The sequence below is a fragment of the Phyllostomus hastatus genome, unplaced genomic scaffold (assembly GCF_019186645.2).
Source record: "Phyllostomus hastatus isolate PE091 unplaced genomic scaffold, TTU_PhHast_1.1 phas_scaffold_443, whole genome shotgun sequence".
NCBI classification, from domain to species: domain Eukaryota; kingdom Metazoa; phylum Chordata; class Mammalia; order Chiroptera; family Phyllostomidae; genus Phyllostomus; species Phyllostomus hastatus.
Window position 1 is genome coordinate 503,187 of NW_025334031.1, and position 20,821 is coordinate 524,007.

The 20,821-nt window shown below is 66.9% G+C and overlaps 3 protein-coding genes and 1 non-coding gene across 7 annotated transcripts; 2 read left to right on the forward strand and 2 right to left on the reverse strand.

The window, feature by feature from the left end:
• Positions 1 to 31: 31 nt before the first annotated feature.
• On the reverse strand, positions 32 to 7,400 carry SLC25A22 (solute carrier family 25 member 22). 2 transcript variants are annotated; one of them, XM_045821139.1, is made up of 10 exons: positions 7,385 to 7,400; positions 4,314 to 4,456; positions 4,085 to 4,210; positions 3,837 to 3,892; positions 2,944 to 3,034; positions 2,281 to 2,399; positions 1,988 to 2,162; positions 1,745 to 1,899; positions 1,581 to 1,656; positions 32 to 1,500 (listed from the first exon to the last, which is right to left on the reverse strand). In XM_045821139.1, exons 2-10 carry the CDS (start codon positions 4,331 to 4,333, stop codon positions 1,347 to 1,349), a joined length of 972 nt encoding a protein of 323 aa, XP_045677095.1. In that variant the 5' UTR covers positions 4,334 to 4,456; positions 7,385 to 7,400; the 3' UTR covers positions 32 to 1,346. The 2 variants fall into 2 exon arrangements, with proteins under 2 accessions (XP_045677095.1, XP_045677094.1); XM_045821138.1 differs by lacking the exon at positions 7,385 to 7,400 and adding an exon at positions 5,405 to 5,463.
• Positions 7,401 to 7,857: 457 nt separating this feature from the next.
• On the reverse strand, positions 7,858 to 19,535 carry PIDD1 (p53-induced death domain protein 1). Of its 2 annotated transcripts, none has more exons than XM_045821066.1 (16): positions 19,164 to 19,535; positions 12,527 to 12,914; positions 11,718 to 12,131; positions 11,187 to 11,396; positions 11,045 to 11,099; positions 10,681 to 10,882; positions 10,476 to 10,601; positions 10,171 to 10,350; positions 9,941 to 10,088; positions 9,697 to 9,832; positions 9,455 to 9,605; positions 9,257 to 9,380; positions 9,057 to 9,163; positions 8,857 to 8,970; positions 8,565 to 8,764; positions 7,858 to 8,345 (listed from the first exon to the last, which is right to left on the reverse strand). In XM_045821066.1, the coding sequence occupies exons 2-16, from the start codon at positions 12,831 to 12,833 to the stop codon at positions 8,087 to 8,089; spliced, it is 2,733 nt and encodes a 910-aa protein (XP_045677022.1). In that variant the 5' UTR covers positions 12,834 to 12,914; positions 19,164 to 19,535; the 3' UTR covers positions 7,858 to 8,086. The 2 variants fall into 2 exon arrangements, with proteins under 2 accessions (XP_045677022.1, XP_045677021.1); XM_045821065.1 differs by having other exon boundaries at positions 7,859 to 8,345; positions 9,045 to 9,163.
• Positions 17,028 to 19,162, forward strand: RPLP2 (ribosomal protein lateral stalk subunit P2). Of its 2 annotated transcripts, none has more exons than XM_045821082.1 (5): positions 17,028 to 17,189; positions 17,373 to 17,496; positions 17,983 to 18,031; positions 18,852 to 18,950; positions 19,052 to 19,162. In XM_045821082.1, exons 2-5 carry the CDS (start codon positions 17,374 to 17,376, stop codon positions 19,126 to 19,128), a joined length of 348 nt encoding a protein of 115 aa, XP_045677038.1. In that variant the 5' UTR covers positions 17,028 to 17,189; position 17,373; the 3' UTR covers positions 19,129 to 19,162. The 2 variants fall into 2 exon arrangements, with proteins under 2 accessions (XP_045677038.1, XP_045677039.1); XM_045821083.1 differs by having other exon boundaries at positions 19,055 to 19,162.
• On the forward strand, positions 18,060 to 18,192 carry LOC123807376. The gene has a single exon (XR_006783634.1). It is a non-coding gene; the product is annotated as a small nucleolar RNA SNORA52 (small nucleolar RNA).
• Positions 19,536 to 20,821: the final 1,286 nt, after the last annotated feature.

Consider the following 20,821-nt stretch of genomic DNA (forward strand, 5'->3'; position numbering starts at 1 on the left):
CAGGCCCTTAAGGGAGTCTCGCAGAGCAGGCTTCTACTTAGAATATTTATTTATCTTCTTACACGACAAGACACAAAAAGTCACTTCTTCACACTCCTCCAAAGGAAAAAAATATAAATCTGTAAGCAGCAGCAGCAGCTTCCAGGGTACAGATGGGATGGGGACAACCGTGAGCTCGGGGCTAGGCCTTAGCCCCAGGTAGTGTCGCTGGGAAGGGGCCTCCTCGCGGAGGCCGGGGACCGGGACACAGCACCAGCACGTCAGGACCAGTCACCAACACGATCACGTGGCGGGGGCGGCGCGGCGGCGGCCGGAGCCTGCCGCGGTTCACACGGATGGGCCTGCAGATCCGGAGGGCGGAGTGTGGTCAGGGGCTCTGTGCAGAGGCCCCGAGAGCGGCGTGGACCCTGGAGGGGCGGCTCCTGGCCATGCACCCCTGCAGGCAGAGTAGGTGGCCCCAGGCTCCATAGGGGTCTTGATGCTCGTCCTTCCCCTAATGTCAGACCCGGGGTGCAGGCCTCAGACGAGGAGCCGGACTGGAGAAACAGATTTCTGGACAGGGTCAGTGGGGAGCCTAGGGTGTGCACGTGCACTGGCTCACACTCACACTCACACACACACACACACACACACACACAGGCTGCCTGGCCAGTGGGAAGGAAGGGCAGCAGCCCCCACCCCCCCACCCCCGACCCCCCCAGTCAGAGGAGCCAGGCCAGCTGAAGGCCACGGCCAGCTCCACGCCGCACTTGCAGGTGCGGGCGCTCTGGGCCCCCAGCCTGGGGTGGGGGTTCCCTGGGAGTCGGACTGGGATTCCTGGCTCAAGACGGGGGGGGGGGGGCAGGAGGCCCCGACTCTCCTGCAAGGTGGGCCAAGGCGAGAGGGGCAGCAGCGAGGAGGCTGGACGGACCGAGGCTGGACAGAGCCACTTGTGCTCAGCAAGTTAATAAATAGGTTTGTGCGGGGTCCCCCTTGAGGATGAGGGGCCATGCCTGGAGACGGGCCGGCAGCCTGGAGGGGGGGCCCCTCTTGCCCAGCCCACGCCTGGGAGCCCCCAGCTCAGAGACCAGCTCTGTCCCTGGGGCGCGCAGGCCAGGCTGGAGCTGGGGCGCACAGGCTCCAGGAATGTAGAGATTTCTGTGGTTTCCAAGTAAATGACGTATTGATCCCAGTGGTTGTGCAGGGAGGGCCCTCGGGTCCGTGGGGGTGGGCCCTGCACCCCTCCCCCACCTCCCCGTCCGTGTGTGGGAGCAGCAAGGGAGACTTCCCCCGGCTGGGTCCGGAGCGGCTGGCCCAGCCTCAGCCCCACTCTGGTCCTGCTTGGTGCGGGCCTGGGGGCCCCGGGCTCAGGGCTGGGGGCGCTGCAGCAGCTCCAGCAGGGTCTCCGCGATGCCCAGGAAGTAGACCACCTGCGCGATGCCGAACAGCGGGGCGATGACCAGGGCGCGGCAGTAGGCTCCCTTCAGGAAGGCCGAGGGGCCCTCGTTCCGCAGTATCTTCCTGGGGGGAAAAAGCGGGGGTCAGGGCTGGCGCTGCCCCCCTGTGCCCCAACCCCGGGGAGGAGGGGGGGCCGCTCCCACCTGGCACAGTCCAGGAACCCCGAGTAGGTGTCTTCGTGGACCCCGCGCTGCAGAGACTGCAGCCGCGTCTTCACGACTGCAGGGAGGTGGGAGGTCAGCGTGGGCTCTGCACGCCCCCGCCCCCACAGCCCCCACGCCCAGCTGGACCCGGCCGGCGCACTGACCATCGCAGGGGTTGACGGCCACAGCGGCCGCACTCCCAGCCACACAGCCCGCCAGGAAGGACACGTAGAAGGGGGACTTCTCCCCGGAGGCCGGCTGGCCCAGCTGGTTCAGGTTGGCGAACAGGGGGAAGTAGACGATGGAGAAGGGGACGTCCCTGTGGGGGGGGGGCGGCGGTAGTGACCGGGAGGTGTGGGTGGGCGGGCCTCCTCCCTCCCTCCCCCTGCCCCGCCTGACCCCCCCACCTGAGCAGCGTGGCCCCCAGGCCCTTGTAGAGGCCGGCAATGCCGTGGGTCCGGAGCAGGTCCCGGGTGAGCTGGGTGGCCGTGGGCCGAGGGGGGGCCGGGGCCTCCACCGGGGGCGGGGCGCCCCCCTGTGTGGAGAACTGAGCCTGGGCAGCCAGTATCTTTTTCTGAGCGGCTGGGGAGGAAGGGGACAGGGCACCTGCTGTGTCTCCCTGCAAGTGCGAGGGAGGGGCAGGGGACAGGGTCGGGCCATGGCACCCTGCCCCGGTGCCGCCCCCCGCCACCCCCCTCACCGATGCGGCCCGCGTCCTGAAGCTGGATCTTCAGCATCTCCATGGGCGTGGTCACGATCACCTGGCAGGTGCCGGCCCCGCAGCCCGCCAGCATCTCCTTAAACAGGGTCAGCTTCTGCCTGCGGCAGAGGGAGTGGGAGTCAGTGGCCCCCGCTGCCCAGGGAGCGCCTGGGGGTGGGGGTGGGAGCAGCGGAGGCAGAGGCAGCCCTGTGTGGGGGACGCAGCACCCTCCAGCCTCAGACGCCCCACCGGGCCCTCCAGCAAGGACGCTGAGCCCAGCAGACAGGCGGCTGCACAGCGGTGGGGGGGGTAGGGGGGGCGGACGGCAGGGCCACACTCAAGCAAAGACAGATGGAGAAGCTGGGGGGGCTCAAGTGCCCCTAGGGGTTACCCTTTCAGCCCCACCCTCTGGTGACAGGAAAGCTGGTCAGTGCTGCCAACCCCAACCTACGAGGGGCGGCCCAGGGCCAAGGACGATGGGGGGGCGAGGGGGGCAGTGCAGGAAGGACAGAGAACAAGGACGAGGCTGGGAGAGGAGCAGCGGCAGGAAAGGGAGGCTCTGCAAGGTCAAGGTAGGGGGTGGGGGGGGAGCAGAGCCTTTGTCCTTGGTCTGGAGGCGCAGACCCCTCCCCCTCAGGGCGCGGCCAGGGCCAAGCTCCTCACCCGTCCTTGGAGAACTGATGGCGGAAGAAGTCATTGGCTGCCAGCTTGATGGCCTTCTCCGGGGTGACAAGGGTCAGGTTCACGGCGGCTCCTGCGGGGCAGGCCGCGGGAGGGGCCCGGGCCGATCAGCGCCGGGGAGGCTCTTAGCCAGCACCGGCTTCCCAGCGGGCACGGCTCTACCCGGCCAACCCTTGGCTGCCGCCTCCTGCCCTCTCACCCACATTGGTGCCAGGCGGGGCGGGCCCAGGCAGGGACAGGGGCATCGCTGCCTCCTGGCACGCTGCTTGCCCTCCCGGAGTGGGTCTCCTAGGTGGGCCCCCGGAGGAACCCTCCCCTGGGGGACAGGGAGGGCCCACAATGGCGGGGCCACTGGGTGAGAGGGCGCCAGGGTACAGGGCTGTGTCTAGCTGGGTGGGCCGAGCGGGGGGGGGCGAGGGGGGGATGGGGGAGGCGAGCCCCTCTCGGCAGCCAGGGATCAGGGCTGCGCAGCATCTGGGCAAATCCAGGCTTGGGGACTGTCTAAGCAGCTTCCCTCATGCCCCACCCCCTCCTGCCAGTCCCAGAAGGCAGGGGAGGGGCTGCAGCCCCTGTGGGAGGGGCCCAGTGTCCTGCCTCCCTGGGCGCTGGCAGCAAGGGAGGGACGGGGGTACCCAGGAAGGGTGGGGTGCCGAGGACTGCCGCTCCCCAGAGATCTCCCACCCTGTCACCCACCTGCCCCGGCGGCTCCAGCCACCCAGGCCTGGGGCCGGCCGATGGCCCCGTGCAGGCGCAGCCGGCTCCCAGGAGGCAGGTCCACACTGACTCACCAAACCCAGGCCTGCCCCGCCTTCCCACCTGCCCCTCAGCCACTTCAGCGGGAGGGGCTGCCAGCCCCGCCCCGTCCAGAGCCTCACCTCGGTACATGCCGAAGTAGCCCTCCGACCGGATGGTCTTGATGAGGCAGTCGGACCTGCAGCCGCAAGGTGGGGTAAGGTGGGCTCCAACCCCGCCCCAGGCAGGAGTGCCCCAAGGCCTTCTCCCCTCCCTCAGCCGCTTTGGTCACAGGGGGCACAGGGCAGCGCTCAGAGGTCTGAGCCTGTCCCGCCCCCGCCTGCCCCTGCATCCCACGCTCCTGCGTCCCCCGCCGGCCGGGCACACTCACATGCTGCTGTACATGCGCTGGCCATTCTGCTGGTTCTGCAGCCTTGTCTTGGCCAGGTCAATGGGGAACACGCAGGTGACCCCGATCAGCCCCGCGATGCCGCCATTGATGAGCTTGGCTGGCAGACTGCGTGGGTGGAGGGAGTGTCAGCACCTCCCGGCTCCTTGGCCCCGGGGCAGGGGGCAAGGGCGGGGTGGGGCAGGGGGCAAGGGCAGGGTCGCACTCTGACCTGATCTGCTTGTCGGCCATGTGGCTGGGCGCACCCAGGCCGGAGGGCAGCAGAGGCCGGCGGGGGCGGGTGGAGGAGGAGGGTGGGACAGGGCGGGGAGAGGGGTCTGCCACTCGCTGGGGATTTCAAAAGCACCTTCTGTCCTGCAAGGAATAGGGGACTGGAGTCAGCGGGGGAGGGTGGACCGTTCAGGCCCGGGAGAGGAGAAAGCTCCCCGTAAGTCTCGTAAGTCTCGTGAGAGGCCTCTGTGCCTGCCGGCCGCTCAGGCAGGCGGGAGCATCAGCACGTCCCGGGGATGCAGCCTTGGGGGCGGTGCCGGCCCCGCAGAGGCCCTCGAGGGCCCCCACGGTGGCGTCCTCCCGGCACCCTGCTCACGCTCACGTGCACACCAAGTGCCATCTTTAAAGGGCCAGGTGTGGGGGAGGGGGAGGCAGGGGCGGGCAGGAAGGGGACGGTCTGCCAGCCAGGTCAGTTACCTCAGCCCAGGACTGGGCTGCAGTGACCGCCCACCCTTGAGTGGGGGCCCCTCCGCGCTGGACCCCCGGACACCCGTTCCCCGGAGAAGCACCGTGCCGTGCTCACCCCCACACAGACCTGCCCCCGCCCCCCCTGCACCCCTCCCAGGAGTCTCATTCCCAGACAGACACACGCCGGACCCAGCCGATCACGACCTCCGGAAGCTTCAGGGGTCTGTTGGGTGAGGGGGAGAGGCGGCCGGGAGGAGGCCGGCTCACCCTCCAGAGCTCCCCGTGGTTCGTCCCCGCCATCTGCTCTAGGCTGGAGGCAGAGGGGACCCCTCTCACTGGGGGCTGGGCTCACGAGCCACCGCCAACCCAAGGGGCTGCTCATGGGGGGCAGAGCCAAAAACATTGAGCTGTGGGGGCTACCCACAGTCCACCTGTCACTGGCTTGCACCCACAGCGCTGCCACCCACTCATCGGCTCCTTCACCCAGGGGTCCCTCTCAGCGCCAGTGACCTTCACCTTAGCTCTCCCAGGTCAGGCTGGCCCGGACCAGCCGGCACGACCTCCACCCCCACACCGTCCCCGCCTCCGCTCGGCCGCCCCATCCGGTGGGCCCCCTCCGCTCACCGGGGAGGCTCGGGCCGTCTGCTCACGGGAGGCGCAGAACCCTCTCTGTGGATCTCTGAGACCGCAGCCTCCGGCTCACAGAGGAGATCTAGTGGCTGAGGGAGGTGCCAGCCGCAGGGATTGGCCTCCGGGCGGGGAGGGTGGGCTGGGGGGAGGGACTTTCTCTTTCACACCAGGCGGGCGTCAGGAGGCTCCCAGCAGCTGCCGGAGCCGAGCCCGTGAGAATGGGCGTGACCAATTCTGGAGGCAGGGCCAGGCCTCCTGGATGCCTCCGCCCGCCCGCGGGGCAGTGGGTCTGCCAGGGGCTGACCCAGCCACGCCGGGCCCTCCGCCCGCCCGCGGGGATGCCAGCCCCTGGCCACCCAGACCCTGGATGCCCCGTGGGCGTCTGTCTGCAGTTGGCGGCTGCCTCCGGCCGGGGCCCTGGCTCCCCGGGGATGGGGTCTCTGCGGGGGGGATGGGTGCGGGGACGAGGTCTGAGCCCACGTGTGGCTGTGGGACCTGTGTGGCCGCCGGGGAGGTGCGTTTCGGGGAGACCTGGCACTGGAACCGAGGGAGGCACCCCGTGTACTGGAAAGGCCGGAGAAGGAGTGGCTAGGTCTCAGAGCCCACTGCCGGCCAAGCACAGGCCTGCTCACCTGGCAGGTCCAGAGGTCACGGGATCAGGCCCTCCCAGGGCAGCACTGCTGCCCTGCCGAGCCTCCCACCCCACCCTGCCGAGCCTCCCACCCCACCCCGCCCCGCCCCACCCCACCCCCATCACACACGCCCATCACACACGCCCGGGACCGAGGACCTGGGGCTGGCTTCTCTGCGCCCCAACCCACAAAGAAGAGTCTCACCTCTGAATTTCACCCTGACTTCTCCCCCTCCAACCACAACCCCCGGGGGCAGACTGGCCACGGGCAGCTCCCTCTGCTGCCCCAGACCCTCGGGTATGAGGGGACAGCACCCCAGCTCCCAGGCCTCGCCCTGCCGGCTTGGGGCCCCGTGAGCCCTCCCTTCTGGGCACCCCCAGACCCCACCTCCTGTCTGGGGTCAAGACACCCAGTGATGGGGCCCCGGAAATTAGAGAGACCACCTAAGGTGGGGAGAGGCAGGTCCAGAGGCCCACAGACCCCAAGCCTGACAGTGTGGGGGTCCTGTGTCTCAGGCTGCAGGGTGGGCAGGAAGAGTGGGGGCCAGGGGCTCTATCTTGGACAACTGGAGAGGGTTTCCTGGACCGGGAACCCCCCTTTTGCAGTCTGCACTAGGGGGTTCCCAGTCCCGCTCCCGCTTATGAGGCAGCTGTGGAGGGCCCTGCCCTGCGCCCCGTGTTGCCATGGAAGCCCCCGCCCGGCCCAGGGCCTGCGGTGCCGACTGGCCACCCTCTGTCTCCCCAACCAGGTACAGGACGGGCAGGCGAGCTGTGGACCGTTCTTCGGTCTCCAGACCCCCAAAATAAAGTCTCCCACAAGTGAAGCCCTGAGCTCCCCGGCCCCCAAGAAGGTCAGACGGTCCCCCTTCCATCCCCACCTGTCCTTCCCCCCTGAGGCCCTTTTGGGACCGCGGGCTCCGCCCGCCCGGGGGCGGCTCACCCTCTGTCCTGCTGGACAGGTCCGAACCAGCCCCAGACGGCCATACTGTCCCTCGCCAGGCGATGGCGACTCCAGCCACGCACGTGTCCACACACGTCCGGCAGATTCCCACATGTGCCACCCCCGCCTCCGCCGGGCCTCCGTGCCCAGAGCTCCGGCTCCGCGGAGCAACCACCCCGAGGGGACACGTGTGCGCGGGGAGCGCGCCCGCCACCGCCGGGGCCGAGCGCGGCCTCCCCAACCCGGGCGGCAGCGGATCCGAGCATCGCCTGCCGGGGCCCCACCAGAGCCACCTGGTTTGGGCAGCTGTCACCCCGCCCCCGGGCCGCTTCCGCGCTCCTCGCCCGGCAGCCAGACGCACTCGGATCCGCTCAGGGCAAGGGGGCGGCCGCTGGACACTCACCGCTCCTCCGCCGCCGCCGCCGCCGCCGCCGCCGCCGCCGCGCTCGCCTCCTGGACGCCGCGCGCCGGGCTGCCAAAGTGCGTCCGCGCCGCCGCGCGCGCGCCACCCCTGGCCCACGGCAGCACGCGGGCTCCGGCTCCCCCTCCCGGCCGGGCGCGGCCACTGCTCCCGCCTGGGCCGCAGGCCTCGCTAGCCCAAGCCCTGGCCCACCCCTCGGTCTCCCCCTGGCGTCCCTGCATGGGCAGGGACCGGGGGATGAGCCCCATTGGGCCAGTGCGTGGCCGGTGGTGCATGGACCAGGGAGTGCTACCCGAGAGGCGATCAGGCCTCACAGTGCTCGGAGGGGACGGGGATGTACAGCCAACGGGGCAGATGGGCACTGGCACACAGGTGACTTTGTATCCAAGGTGCTGCAGATGTTACTTTGTAGCCGGGGCTCCTGTCCCTCCCGGAAGACAGGACCGACAGGAGGTGCTGGGCACACGCGAGGGGCAGGAGCAGGGCGCACGCACGGGAGGTCTGTGAGCAAGGGCTTGTCCCCGAAGGGGCCAGGCCTCTGAGCTCCACCCAACAAACCAACCAGCTCTGAGACGGCAGCCAGAACGGAGTCATGTTTGTTACACACAGCTCACTGTCCCCGCACATGGGGAAGGCTCAAAAGGGGGGGCCTCTGAGCACCAGCCAGGACACGGCAGGGTCTGTCTAGGCCTGGGCTGGCTCCGGGGACTGGGGGGCGCGAGGCCCCGGTGGGGCGAGGTCCTGGGGGGCCAGGCTTGTGCGACGGATGCCGTCCTGGTACTTGTGGCGGCCGAGCTCCAGGATAGCCCGCACCTCTTCGGCCACGTCCCGCCGGTCGCTCTGCTCCAGGGCCTGCACTAAGAGCCCCACGGCCCCTGGCTGCCCGGCCTGGCGCTCGGCCCAAGAGAAGAGCATGTGGTGGATCTGCCCGTCCAGGTCGTCCCTGGGGAGAAGGGGCTCCAGTGACCAAGAGGCCCCGCCAGGACCCCCGGCCACACGCAGGGGCTGGCCCACCCTCCCAGGGCCGGGCCCCGGCCAAGACCATCCCCTTCCCGCCTGTCTGCCCCGCCCCACCTGCCCCGAGGGAGCTGCGGCCAGCCTCCTCTAGGGCCCTCCAGGCAGCAGCGGCTCAGGCCTGAGCAGGGGGCTCCAGGGAACCCACCGGAACTCATGTCGGATGCGCTGCAGCTCCTGGTAGGACAGGCCCAGGTGCAGGGCCACGGCCGGCCAGTCGGGGCCCAGGCGCCCGGCCACGTTCAGCAGGTTGCTCTGGGTCAGGAAGCCGGTCTCTGCATCGCCCAGGTTCAGAGGTGCCAGGGTGAGGCCAGCCCCTGGCGCCGGGCCCGTGGACCTGTGCAGTCTCTGGGGGAGGGGCGGGTGCAGTGAGCCTGGGCCTCTGCCCCCCGCCCCACCCCTGCCACCCGACCCCGCCGCCCGCCCGCACGGGGCCTCACCGGCAGCTTGATGGGCAGAGTGGCCATCCACAGGGCGTCCGCGCCCTTCCTCAGCCGGGCTGCCTCGGCCTCCTCGGGCACCTCCTCGGGCACGGCCCCCCGATAGAAGGACACCTGGGCGGGATGGGACAGGGTCGGTGCCCTGGCCTCCACATGGGCAGCCCGAGGGCCCTGCCCCGTGGGCCCACCTGGCCCCTCACGGCCTGAGCCCGCCGGTCCAGGGTGGTGGTCACATACACCTCCTTCAGGTTCTTCAGGTGCGAGTAGAACACGAAGCACATTCTGCCCTGCACGCAGTCCGGGCGGTCTGGGGGCGGGGGCAGGCTCAGCTGGGGGCCGGGGGGCAGGCCCCGGGGCCCCCCTGCTGGGGCAGCACCCCCCTCCAGGGGCAGGCCCCTACCGGCATCCACGTCGATGCCTCCCTCAAAGGCGGCAAAGAACTTCTCGCCCTCGAACATCTCCACGGTGTCCGAGGGCTCGGGGCCCCGGTACCGCTCCAGCAGCCGCCGCAGGGTGGCGTCCACCTGGGGGCACCCGTTAGCTCAGAGCCCAGCACCAAGCAGCCCCCCCGCCGGCCCTCTCTGCCCTCCGGCCCCACCTTGTTGCGGGGCAGGCACTGCAGCAGGACCTGCTCGGGGTCCCGGCGCCTCTGCAGCGCGATGAGGTTCACGCGGTGCAGCCGCAGCCGCTGCCAGGCCTTCTGCGCCAGGCCCCCCACGCAGGCCTTGGTGGTGTACCAGAGCCAGTACCTGGGAGGGCTGGGGTCAGGTGGGGCAGTACAGGGGGCGGGGGGAGGGGGGCGGGTGAAGGGGGAGCAGGGGAAGCCGGAGGGACACTGACCAGGAGAAGTGCGTGACCTGGAAGCGAGCGTACAGGTGGGTGAGCTCCAGCGCCACCTGAGCCGTGATGTCGTCCCAGGTGGCCGCCGGTGGGGCCCGGTAGAGCAGGTGCAGGCGGGTGCGGTCCAGGCTCAGGCCTGGGCGGGAGGGGGCCACCGGCTGAAGCCTGTCGGCAGGGCTCCGCCCTGAGCACCGCCCCCCGCCCGCGGCCAAGCACCCAGGGACGCCGCCTGGGCGCCTCTCACCTGTGACGCCAGGGGGCAGAGGGAGCTGCACGGTGACTGGCCGGAGGAAGCTGGAGGGGCCGCTCTGGGAGAGGCACAGCAGGGGACTGGCGGCCGCCCCGGGCTCCTCCAGCAGGGCCTGCAGCTCCTGGCCCACCGTTCGCACCACCTGGGGGACGGGCCACCTGAACGCTCGCCTGTGCTCGGAGGCACCGCCTGCCACCCCTGCCCACTCACTGTCTGGCCTGTACCTGCATGGAGACGTGACGAGGCTCCTCAGTGGCTCCAGGAGGGAATGTGACCTTGACCCCAGGATGCCCTGAGGACCACAGCAACGCCCCCTCTGGTGGCACCAGGCAGGAGTTGCACACAGGACGTGAGACCACCAGGAACCACGAGAAGTGGGGCACCTGGCAGTGGGCCCAGAGCCTCTGGGCATGGGGGCGGGGCCAGAGGGGAGTCCGAGTCAGGGCAGAGCCCCCCGTGGCGGCGGCTGGGGGGGAGGGGGCCCAGGGTCCAGGCAGAGCCGCCGCCCCGGGTGCTGAGGGGCCCTCACCTTCGGGGTTTCTTCTTCCAGGTGGGTCTCCAGGTCCCTCCAGCTGTCCTCGCTCCGGGTCCTCACCACCACCTCCCGGCAGCGCCAGGACCTCGGGGGCACAAACAGCAGCCACAGGTCCACCCCCTGCAGGGCGAGGGTGGGGTCAGCTCCGGGCCTGGTGAGGGGGGCCCTCCGCACCTGCCCCGACCCACTCTGGCCGTGCCTGCTGGAAGGCCACCCCGTGCGGCTGCAGCTCCAGGACACCGCTGAGCAGGGAGTCGTGGGGACCGAGGGGGACCAGGCACGGCTCCGGCAGCCACAGGCGATAGCGGATGGTGACAGAGTGCGCAGTGGCCCCCGCCGGGAACCGCAAGCGGATGCCGCAGGCCAAGGTCACGGAGCAGCCGTGCGGGGTCACGGGGAAGCTGAGGGAGGGCAGGGCAGGCGCCAGGTCAGGCTCAGAGGGGCCTGCGTGCCTGCACCTGGCACCTGCCAGGGACCGCAGAAGGCCCCCGAGCAGGGCCGAGGTGTCTGGCGCGGCAGGTGGCCCCAGGCTCCTCCAGCCTCCCCCCTCCCCCACCCCACACCTGTCAAAATCTGAGGTCAGGAACAGCCTGGGCATTTCCGGGGCCACGGGCGACCCTGTGGAGGGACAGATGAGTTGTCAGCAGGGTGACAGTGCCCGTGTCCTGGCTGTGGCCTGTCCTCCCCCCCCAGCAGCAAGCCTACCTGGGGGGCTGCAGGAGTCTGGCAGGGGCTCACCCAGGGGGTTCCCCTGCAGGCGCACAAAGGGGGCGTCTAGCAGCTCAGGGGGCACGTCCCGCAGCTGGTTGTCCCTGAGGTCCAGCCGGGCAAGGAGTGGGAGGCGGGCCAGGCCGGTGGGCACCGCGGCCAGGAGGTTGCTGTGCAGGACGAGGAACTGCAAGGAGCGCAGCTCCGCTGTGGGCAGGGGCCAGCTTAGGGCCAGCAGAGGACCACTCGGGGCTGCCCCCACCCGGAGCGCCATGCCAAGCCAGGCCAGGCCTCCCGAGAAGCCCTTTCCGTCACTGCCCTGTGGCTGCACTCTGAGAGCTGGGGGCACCTGAGCAGAGAGCCCGGAAGGCCAGGGCAGTGGGGACACAGAGGGGCCGCCCCGGAGGAGTGGAGGCACAAAGGCAGGCCGAGCCCCTGTGGGCGGGGGCCCAGCGGCGGAGGGTGCAAGGGGCCCGTGTAAGCGCAGACCGGGCAGTGGCCGGGCAGGAGGACGTGACTGGTGCTCACCCAGGGAGGCCGGGAGGCTCTGCAGCCGGTTGCAGGCGAGATTGAGCTCCTCGAGGCCGCGCAGGCCTCCGATCTCCGAGGGCAGAGCGCCCAGGAGGTTCTCAGAGAGATCGAGGCGCCGCAGGGTGCGCAGGGCTCCCAGCCCCGGGGGCAGCGTGGGGAGGCGGTTGTGGGCCGCAGAAAGGAAGGTGAGGGCGGAGAGGGCCCCCAGCGCGGCAGGCAGCTCCGAGAGGCGGTTGTGTGACAGCAGCAGGGAGTCCAGGCTGCTCATCCGCGGGACGCAGGCCGGCAGCGTCTCCAGGCTGTTGAAGCTCAGATCCAGGTGCACCAGGCGAGCCAGGCCACTCAGGCTGGCGGGCAGCGTGGTCAGGGAGCCCCGGACGCAGGAGCCTTGTGCGTCCCAGTGCTGCCCACCTGGGAAGGTGGGGGGCGATGTGGCCCTCAGCCCCAGTCCCAGCGTGGGGGACGCAGGGAAGGAGCCGCATGCAGGCAGGCCCAGAGCCCCAGGTCTGCCCGACCGGGGCCGGAAGACAGAGAGAGGCAGGGACCCAGACCGAAGGCTCATCTGGGCGGACGGCCAGCCCCCTGCCCCGCCCCGGGAAAGTCATGCACCCTGGAGCCCACCGAGAGACCCCGCCAGGCAGCTTCAGGGCCCAGGAACTCAGGCAGCGCCCCGCTGCGGGAAGAGGGCTGGGTCCGGCTGCACGGAGAAGAGTGATGGGGCCGGGGTCGGGGTTGGCCTTGGAGGACGAGCAGAGGCAGCAGCTGGAGGTGGGGGTGGGCCAGGGCTGGGGCCAGGTGGGGCTCACCTTTGATGACCAGGGACCGGAGGTGCGGCAGGCTCTCTGGCACCCTAGCCAGGGTGGCCTCCAGCAGCAGAGCGTCTTCGTGGCCACTCAGCTGCAGGAACTCCACCTCCTGCAGCTGAGGGGTCCGCTGGGCACACAGGTGCAGCAGCCGGCGGCAGCCCCGAGGGTGCAGGTCCAAGCTCAGCCGGTTCCCGGCGGGGAGAAGGGGCGCCCCAGGATCCGCATCCACAGTGTCTGCAGCATCTCCTGCGGCAGCATCTCCTGCGGCAGCCACCTGCGGCTCCAGCTCCTCCTCCACCGCAGCCATCGCCCACCGGCAGGCCTTGGGGGCCAGGCATGTCCCAGCCTGCCAGGCAGGCCTGCTCAGGCAGGACCCGGCGAGGCTGCACTGTTGGGGTGAGAAGAGGGCAAGGAGTGGGGCTGGACCCTCCTCCCTGTGGCCGGGACTGGGACTTGGCTAGGGGGCTCCCCTGGGCGGGGCCAGCTGGCCCCGGGATCCCAGCGCCTGGGCTGGGCAGATCACTGGTCACGTGGGGCTGCAGAATGGGGCCCCTAGGGATGGGAGGGCAGCTGGAGTGGGGGGGGGTGACCTGTTGGTGGAGGGAGGGAGGTGGGAGGTTTCGCGTCCTCGTTTTGGAAATTTGGGCAAGGGACTCCAGAGCTGGCAGGTGGTCCTGGCTGTCCCCACACCGCCGCGGGGTAGGAGTCTGGGTCCAGCCCCACCTGCCACCTTCACACTCAACAGCTCTGATAGGAGGCCCCTAAAGCACTCTCATCTCCCGCGTGGGGGCAGTGTCCCAGGCAACGGGTGACGGTGCCCAAGTATGTCAGAGAAGGGGACCTGAGAGAGGGGACCTGGGGCCTGAACCACTGCGCCCCACTTCCTGACACTCGGAAGAGGGCTCTTCCCGCCGCGGCCGCTTCACACCTCGGTCGGCGGCGGAGGGCAGTGCACAGCGCGTTCGGGGCTCGGGCGGCCTCAGGGCCGGTGCCGGCCCGGAGAGGCACGCCACACTCCCCCAACCCCGCCGGCCCCACTGAGAGTACCTAGGCTCCCTCCGGGCAGGTGCGGGACCCACAGCCGGCTCAGTGCGCTCGGCGCACCCGGCTTGCAGCCGGCGGTTTCCGGGCGGGCTGGGACTCCCGGCACCGCCCCCTCCGGCTCCGCCCCTGGGGTCCCGCGTCTTGGCCTCAGGATCCCGCCCCAACCCGCCTTCCGGCGACCAGCTTGCAGCCATGGAGACCGGACGCCAGCCCCATCTGTTTCGCCGCTCGCTCGCCCGGCTGCCCCAGCCTCCTGAGCCCGCGTCGGGCTGTGCCGTCTAGCCAGCCCCGCAGGGAAGCCCGCGCCGCGCGCCGCGATTCCCGCCCTTTCCCGAGTATGGGCCCCAGGCTCGCTCTACTGGGGGCGCTGTGCGTTCCGGGCCGTGTGTCGACGAGCTGGTGCAATCTCGGGGGCTTTGGAAACTGACCGCATCTGCTATTTAACACCCGCCCCTTGCCAGAAGCCAGAGAGAGCTCTGGGAGTCCTTCCCCCGCCAGCCCACACTCCGGTGTGTTCACGGTGAGCCCACGGCGTGCTCTCCGGCCCTGAAGGGGCTGGGCCCCAGCTCCAACCATCCTCCTTCGTGGGCCAGGCGCCCCAGCAAGCAGGAGGCCTCCCCAAGCGCTGCCCCCGTCCACCTGGGTTCTCGTCGCACCAGAGGGGAAGAGGAGGCCCCGAGAGATCAGTGTGCCCAAGGCCATGCAGCTGATGCTGGGACTGAGACACTCACTCCAGAGAGCCTCCCCATCTGTGCTCCTTCACCCCGCTGTCACTCAAGAGTAGGTGCTCCGTAAAGAGACAGAAGTCATCCCATGCACCCTCTTTCCTCCACCTCCCCAGTCACCCCCATCCCCCACACCAGCCCCCGCCCCCGATCTCCATTCTCACGGACCCCTGCCCACCCACCCATTCAGTCTCCCCATAGCCGCGGGAAAAGGGACATGCAGCCTTAAAAAGGAAGGCTATTGCTGTCATCAAAACAAAAAGGGAACCGAGTGCATGGGGGAACATCTTTGCCAATGATACATTGGGTGCGGTTTGATCTCCAAAATACATAAATAACTCATACCACTCAACACCAGGAAGACAAACAATCCAATTTAAAAAATGGGCAAAGGACCTGAACAGGCACTTCTCCAAGGAGGACATATGGAGGACCCAGAGACATGTGAAAGGATGCTCAGCATCACTAGATGTCAGAGAGATGCAAATTAAAACCACAATGAAATAATACTTCACCCCGGTGAGAATGGCCGTCATAAATCAACAAACAACAAGTGCTGGCGAGGATGTGGAGAAAAGGGAACCCTAGTGCACTGTTGGTGGGAATGCAGACTGGTGTAGCCACTGTGGAAAATAGTATGGAGTTGCCTCAAAGAACTAAAAATGTAACTGCCTTTTGTGCCAGTCATCCCACTGCTGGGATTATACCGGAAGAATCCTGAAACACCAATTCAAAAGAACCTATGCACCCCAGTGTTCATAGCAGCGTTATTTACAATAGCTGAGTGCTAGAAACAGCCTACATGCCCATCAGTAAATGAGTGGATTAAAAAACTGGTACAGCCCTGGCTGGTGTGAGTCAGTGGATTGAGCACCAGACTTCGAGGCAAAGGGTTGCCGGTTCGATTCCCAGTCAGGGCACAAGCCTGGGTTGTGGGTCAGGTCCCCGGTGTGGGGCACGCAAGAAGCAACCACATACTGATGTTTCTCTCCCTCTCTTTCTCCCTCCCTTCCTCTCTAAAAATAAATAAATAAAATCTTTAAAAAAAAGAGGAAAGAAATTCTGACATGCTACAACATGGATGAATCTTAAAGACACTGTGCTGAATGAAACAAGACAGAAATGGGGTGGGTATAAGGGGACTAAATGGAAATGAAAACTACAGATTATACATATATATATATATATGCATATATTTTTTTTTTTAAGACACAGGTGGACAAATGCTGAATGACTCCACTCACATAAGGTCCCTAGAGGGGCCAAATTCATACAGACAGAAAGCAAAATGATGAGCCCCAGGCGCTAGGGAGGGGGGGATGGGGTTATTGTTTAATAGAGTGCAGTTTGGGAAGGTGAAAAAGTTCTGGAGATGATAGTGGTGAGGGTTTTACGACAATGTGAATTGTACTAAATACCACTGAATTGTATCATTTAAATCAGGGGTGTCAAACTGATTTTCACCGGGGGCCACATTAGCCTCTCGGTTGCCTTCAAAGGGCCGAATGTAATTTCAACTCCTTAACAGTTAAGGCATAGTTACATTTCTACAGTCCTAAAATTATTTCGGCAACTGTGAGCCTGACGTGGCCCCCGGTGAAAATGAGTGACGCCCCTGATTTAAATGGTAAATTTTACGTTATTATTTCCGACTTACAAAAATCAGTCACATCATGCCCCTTCCCTACTGATTGCAATGAAGTGCCATCCTTGCCGGCTCTGAGACCTTGAGCAAGAACGCCTTTCCGTCCTGACCGCATCTATAAAGTGGGGGCAAAGGCGGCGACAGCGACGGCGCCCGCCTGGGGCGGCTGTGTGGTTCGGGTAACACACCAGCGCTGGTCGCACCACGCGCCAGGGCACGCTTTGCTGTTAGGGGCTGGCTGCTGCGTCCGTCCTTTGCCTCTCAGGCCCCCGCCTAGGGCTCGCCCCCGATCTCAGCAAGGCCAGCTCCTTCCCATCTTTCCGCTCCAAGTCACCATGGCATCCCTTCGGGGTCTATCTCGGCCAGGGACATCCTCGTTTCTTTACTTTGCGTGTCGTCGCACTAGAACTTAGGTTGCACGAAAGCAGGGGCGGGCCTGCTCCCTCTCGGAGCGCAGGCCTGCAGCAGGACCCCCGACACGGGACAGTGAATGAATGGCACGTGATGTCTGCGTGCACACTGAGGTCAGTTTCTAGCCGACACAGCGCACCGCAGAGCAGCGGCAGCCACTGGGCCCAGGTGGCTCGGTTCCGCGGCGTGAGTGTAACGAGGGACTCGTCCACCTCAGTGGGTCGGTCTGGACAAGAGCGCCGCCGACCCCACCGGACAGAAGGCCTCTGTCCCTGCGACAAGGAACCACCATCCCCAGAAGCACAAGGACCGAGTCTGCGCAGCCTCAGTGGTGTCTACGTGCGACCTCCGCGGGGGGGGGCATGCTTGCACTTCCGGAAGCCGTGCACCATGGGACTTATAGTTTGCCGGCTGCACTGGCCGCTTTCCAAAGGGATGCGTCCGGGACGTGGCGGCCGCACTGCATGTTGGGACTTTGGAGCCCCCTGTTCCCCGCGTGGCATTCAGGAAGCCCTTGAGAAACGACCCACTCGGGCTCGCGCCCCGCGTCGTTCTGCCGCTGCAGGGGTTTCGGGGGACATTCGCCCCACACTGTACAAGAAGCCGGCCCCGGAACAGCCTTTCGCTTTTGCTGGCGCAGCCGCCTGGACTGGACTAAGGCTCGTCCTCATTGACCGAGCGTGTCGTGACGTCATTTGTACGCGTCATCACGGGGCGCGGCGCCTAGGCTCCGGAGACTTCTGGGTAGCGGATTACCCCCGCCCCCCGCGCCGGCGCTTTCCTTTCCTTGCCTGACGCCGCCGCGCTCGCACGCGTGAGGCCTCTCCGCCGCCGCCGAGTGAGTGGCGCGGCCCGTGCAGGCCGCGGGCCGGGCGGAGGCTTTCGGGGGCTGGCAGGGCGCAGAGCAGGGCGCAGGGTGGGCCTCGATGGGGGCCCGCGGGCCGGTCCGTGTGCTGCGGCCGCGCCCGGGCTGCGGCGTGGGCCGGAGGCTTCCGGGTCACGCTGCGGTCCTGTCCCTTAGGATGCGCTACGTTGCCTCCTATCTCCTGGCCGCCCTCGGGGGCAATTCCTCCCCCAGCGCGAAGGACATCAAGAAGATCCTGGACAGCGTGGGCATCGAGGCGGACGACGACCGGCTCAACAAGGTACGTGCCCCTCCGGGCCCCGACCCACCGGGTACTCGGTACTACGGGGCCAGAGGACAATCCTACTCGCAGGATTGTTCTCTGGGAAAGTGGCTTTGGGGGGCTGTGCCTTTTGGGGGCCTTAATACAGCGTCAAGGAAGCAAAAGCGCATGTGGGGCAAAACCTGGCCAGCATGGTGTTCGCAGAAGCTCAGTGCAATTTCCGTGGGAGTTAAATTGTTTCAGTTAACTGTCTTTGACTAAGAACCGTAAAGTGGGGGGTCTGTTTTGAAGCCATTTGTTTTCACCCCGCTTACTTAAAATGTTAGTTTGACACCGAGCAGGTATAAATTTAGGTGGTGTGGGGCCCGCTGGTAGCTCAGCTCCGAGAACCCGCGTGTGGGTGGCAACTAGTGTGCAGGTGCTGGACGCGGGGCCCTGCCCCGCCTCCAGAAGGTGAGGCTCAGGTGGGACCTTGTAACCGCTGGTCTTGGTTTTCTACCCTAGGTCATCAGTGAGCTGAATGGAAAGAACATCGAAGACGTCATCGCCCAGGGTGAGATGGGGCGGGAGTCTCGTTTGCAAGGTCCATCCTAATGCCTGCGGGTCAGCGGTGGCCTGCCAGGCTTCGCTTGTGGACCAGAGCACCCTAGGAGCCGCACCCAGAGGAGTGAGCACAGCGTCTGTGGGCTCACACGCGGGTGCTTCCAGACACTCGGAGGGAGGGGCGCTAGGGGGCGCCCGCGCTCCCCGGGCCTGGTTGCCCTGCCCCGTGGTAGGGGATGGTAGGGGAACCGGGCCTCTGTAAACAAGGCTCGCCATGTGCTCTGTGTAAGGGGTGTGGGTTGCCGGGGTGACCACAGGCTCCAGCCCCTTCCACTGAGCAGCCTGCTTTCTGGTGACATCAGGCTGGGGCGGGGGGTGGGACTCGTTTGGAAGTTGAGCTGTTGGGGCAACCGTTCCTGTCCCTGGGCACAAGACAGGCCAGGGACAGAGCCAGCTCGGCCCGCAGCCGCCTCTGAGCTCAGTGCTGGGAACAAACATCTGGACACTGGGACCACAGACTAGGTCCCTGCCTGGTTATAAACATGTTTGTCCAGCTTAACCCCGGGGTGGGGGCTATGGCTCGGCTGCCAGCTCCTTGTGGGTCAGTTCCTAGAAGCCAAGTTCCCAGATCCCGGGTTGTGGGGGAGGGGCGTGGCAGAGCCTCCTGTCTGTGAAAACAGCACCCCCTCTCCGCCCCAACCCCTGACCCGCACTGGCCCTTGGTGACCCGCCCCAGGTCATCCACTGGGCAGACTGTCCCTTCACGCCTTTTAAGGAGCCTTTTGGCTGAGCTGCCGCTCTGGCCTCCCCTCCCTTCCCTGGTCCCGCAGGTATCGGCAAGCTGGCTAGCGTCCCGGCTGGTGCAGCTGTAGCCGTCTCCGCCGCCCCGGGGTCTGCAGCACCTGCTGCTGGCTCTGCCCCAGCTGCAGGTGAGTGGGGGCTCGGGCAGCTGTTGCTGTGGGTGCGCTGGGGTGTCGGGGGTCTGCCCTGCCCTGCGCACCTGGCTCACCCCCCACGGCCTTCCCCACAGCAGAGGAGAAGAAGGACGAGAAGAAGGAGGAGTCAGAGGAGTCGGATGACGACATGGGCTTCGGCTTGTTCGATTAGAGTCCTGTCCCCACAATAAAACCCTTTTTACGTACCTCTCGAGGGCCTCTGAGTGCGCGCCAGTCAGAGCCTGGCCTCGGTGCGGGCGGGTGTGGGGTGCCTCACAAGGAAGGGGCCCCGTGCAAGGCAGCACCCGGGGCAGGGCGTGCTTCCTGCAGGTCTTGGGTGTCGCCCAGCTTTGAGCAGGCTCAGAAGGGACCCAGGCCCTCTTCCTGGGTATTGTCCTGGCTCCTGTGGGTTTCTCAGGGGGGGTCCCCTGTAGGGGACACCCAGGAAACCTTTGAGGACGATGGGTAGGTCAGTTGGGTAGAGCTTCTTCCGGATACACCAAGGTTGTGGGTTTGATTCCTCCTCACAGCACATGAGAATCTGTGAATGAATGCACGAGTATGGAACAAATGAACATTTCTGTTTCCCTCCCTCCCTCCCTCCCTTTAAAATCAAAGCAACAGTTGGTGGTCTCCGCCACTCTAAGGAGGGCGTGTGGTCAGGAGTGCTCACTGAGTCCGGGGTGGGCTCTGGCCTGGAGTGTGGCCCTCCAGCTGTTCGCAGTCTCCTGGGCCTGCCACCTCTGCCCACCGAAACCAGGGCACCCAGCAGACACTGCCCCGTCCTGAGGCTCTAGGTCAGCAACAGGCCGGGGTGTGCGCACCTTGTGTGTGAAGGGCCTCCCCCTCTTGGCTGGAGCTGGGGGGGGGCGGGGGTAGGGAGTGATGAGTAGAGCATGGGGGTGAGGGAGGGCAGGCAGAGGAGCACACCTAGGGTGAGACCTAGGCTTTGGGGGAAGAGGTCAAGGCCAGGCTCCTGAGTAGGTGGGGCGGACGGTCCCAGGACGCCAGGGTCACTGCACAGGCCCTAGTGGCATGTGCTGTGAAGGGGCAGGTTGTGTGTGGGGCAGGAGGTCACGCAGACGTCGACCCAGCACCCAGGGCAGAGGCTGAAGCCACCCTGAGACCTTGAAGAGAAGGGCCCTGTGTGGGCCAGAGGACACCGTGGGGGGGGGGGGCGGCGAGCCCGCCTGGCACAGCCCTCGTGCGCCTGATGCCAGGGGTTCCAGGAAAAGCTGCCCTGTTCCTGGACCCAGAGCTGATGGTCCCAGGGGCCTGGAGGGAGGGACGTGTACTCAAAACAGTTCAACCCTGGTGTGGAAATGGGGGCAGAGGACTCTGCACTGGGACAGTGCCACCCCCAAGGCCCCTCTGTCCCAGGGAAGCAGGCAGGGCCAGGACCCAGCCTTTCCTTGGGGCAGGTTGGTGGAGGGCCTTCTTTAGCCCCTGGCTGGGCCTGCACTGCCCAGCTCCCCTCTTGCTCACGCTGGTGAACCCCTGGACTTTCCAGGCTGCCTTTGGGGCTCTGTCCCACCCCCCTGCCACATCCTTGGCCGCCTCCCCACTCCCGCTGCCTCCAGCAGCATCCCCAAGGACTCTCACCAGGAGCCCAGACTGTCCTGATGGGGCGACACCCTCTGCACTGTACCTGCATCCGGGGCATGGGGGCGGGGGCTGTGCGGAGAGGACGAGTCCTTGTGAGTCGGATTCATTCATCCAGTAAGACCCCCACTTGCCCAGCTCAGAGGCCCGTTCCCCTCTTCTCTGTCCCTCCGCCCCGGTGGTCTGCACATGGTGTGTGGCGGCCTGGGTGGGGGTCCCTGTGCCCTTCCTGTGTTAACTGCACCCACACACTGTTAACCCCG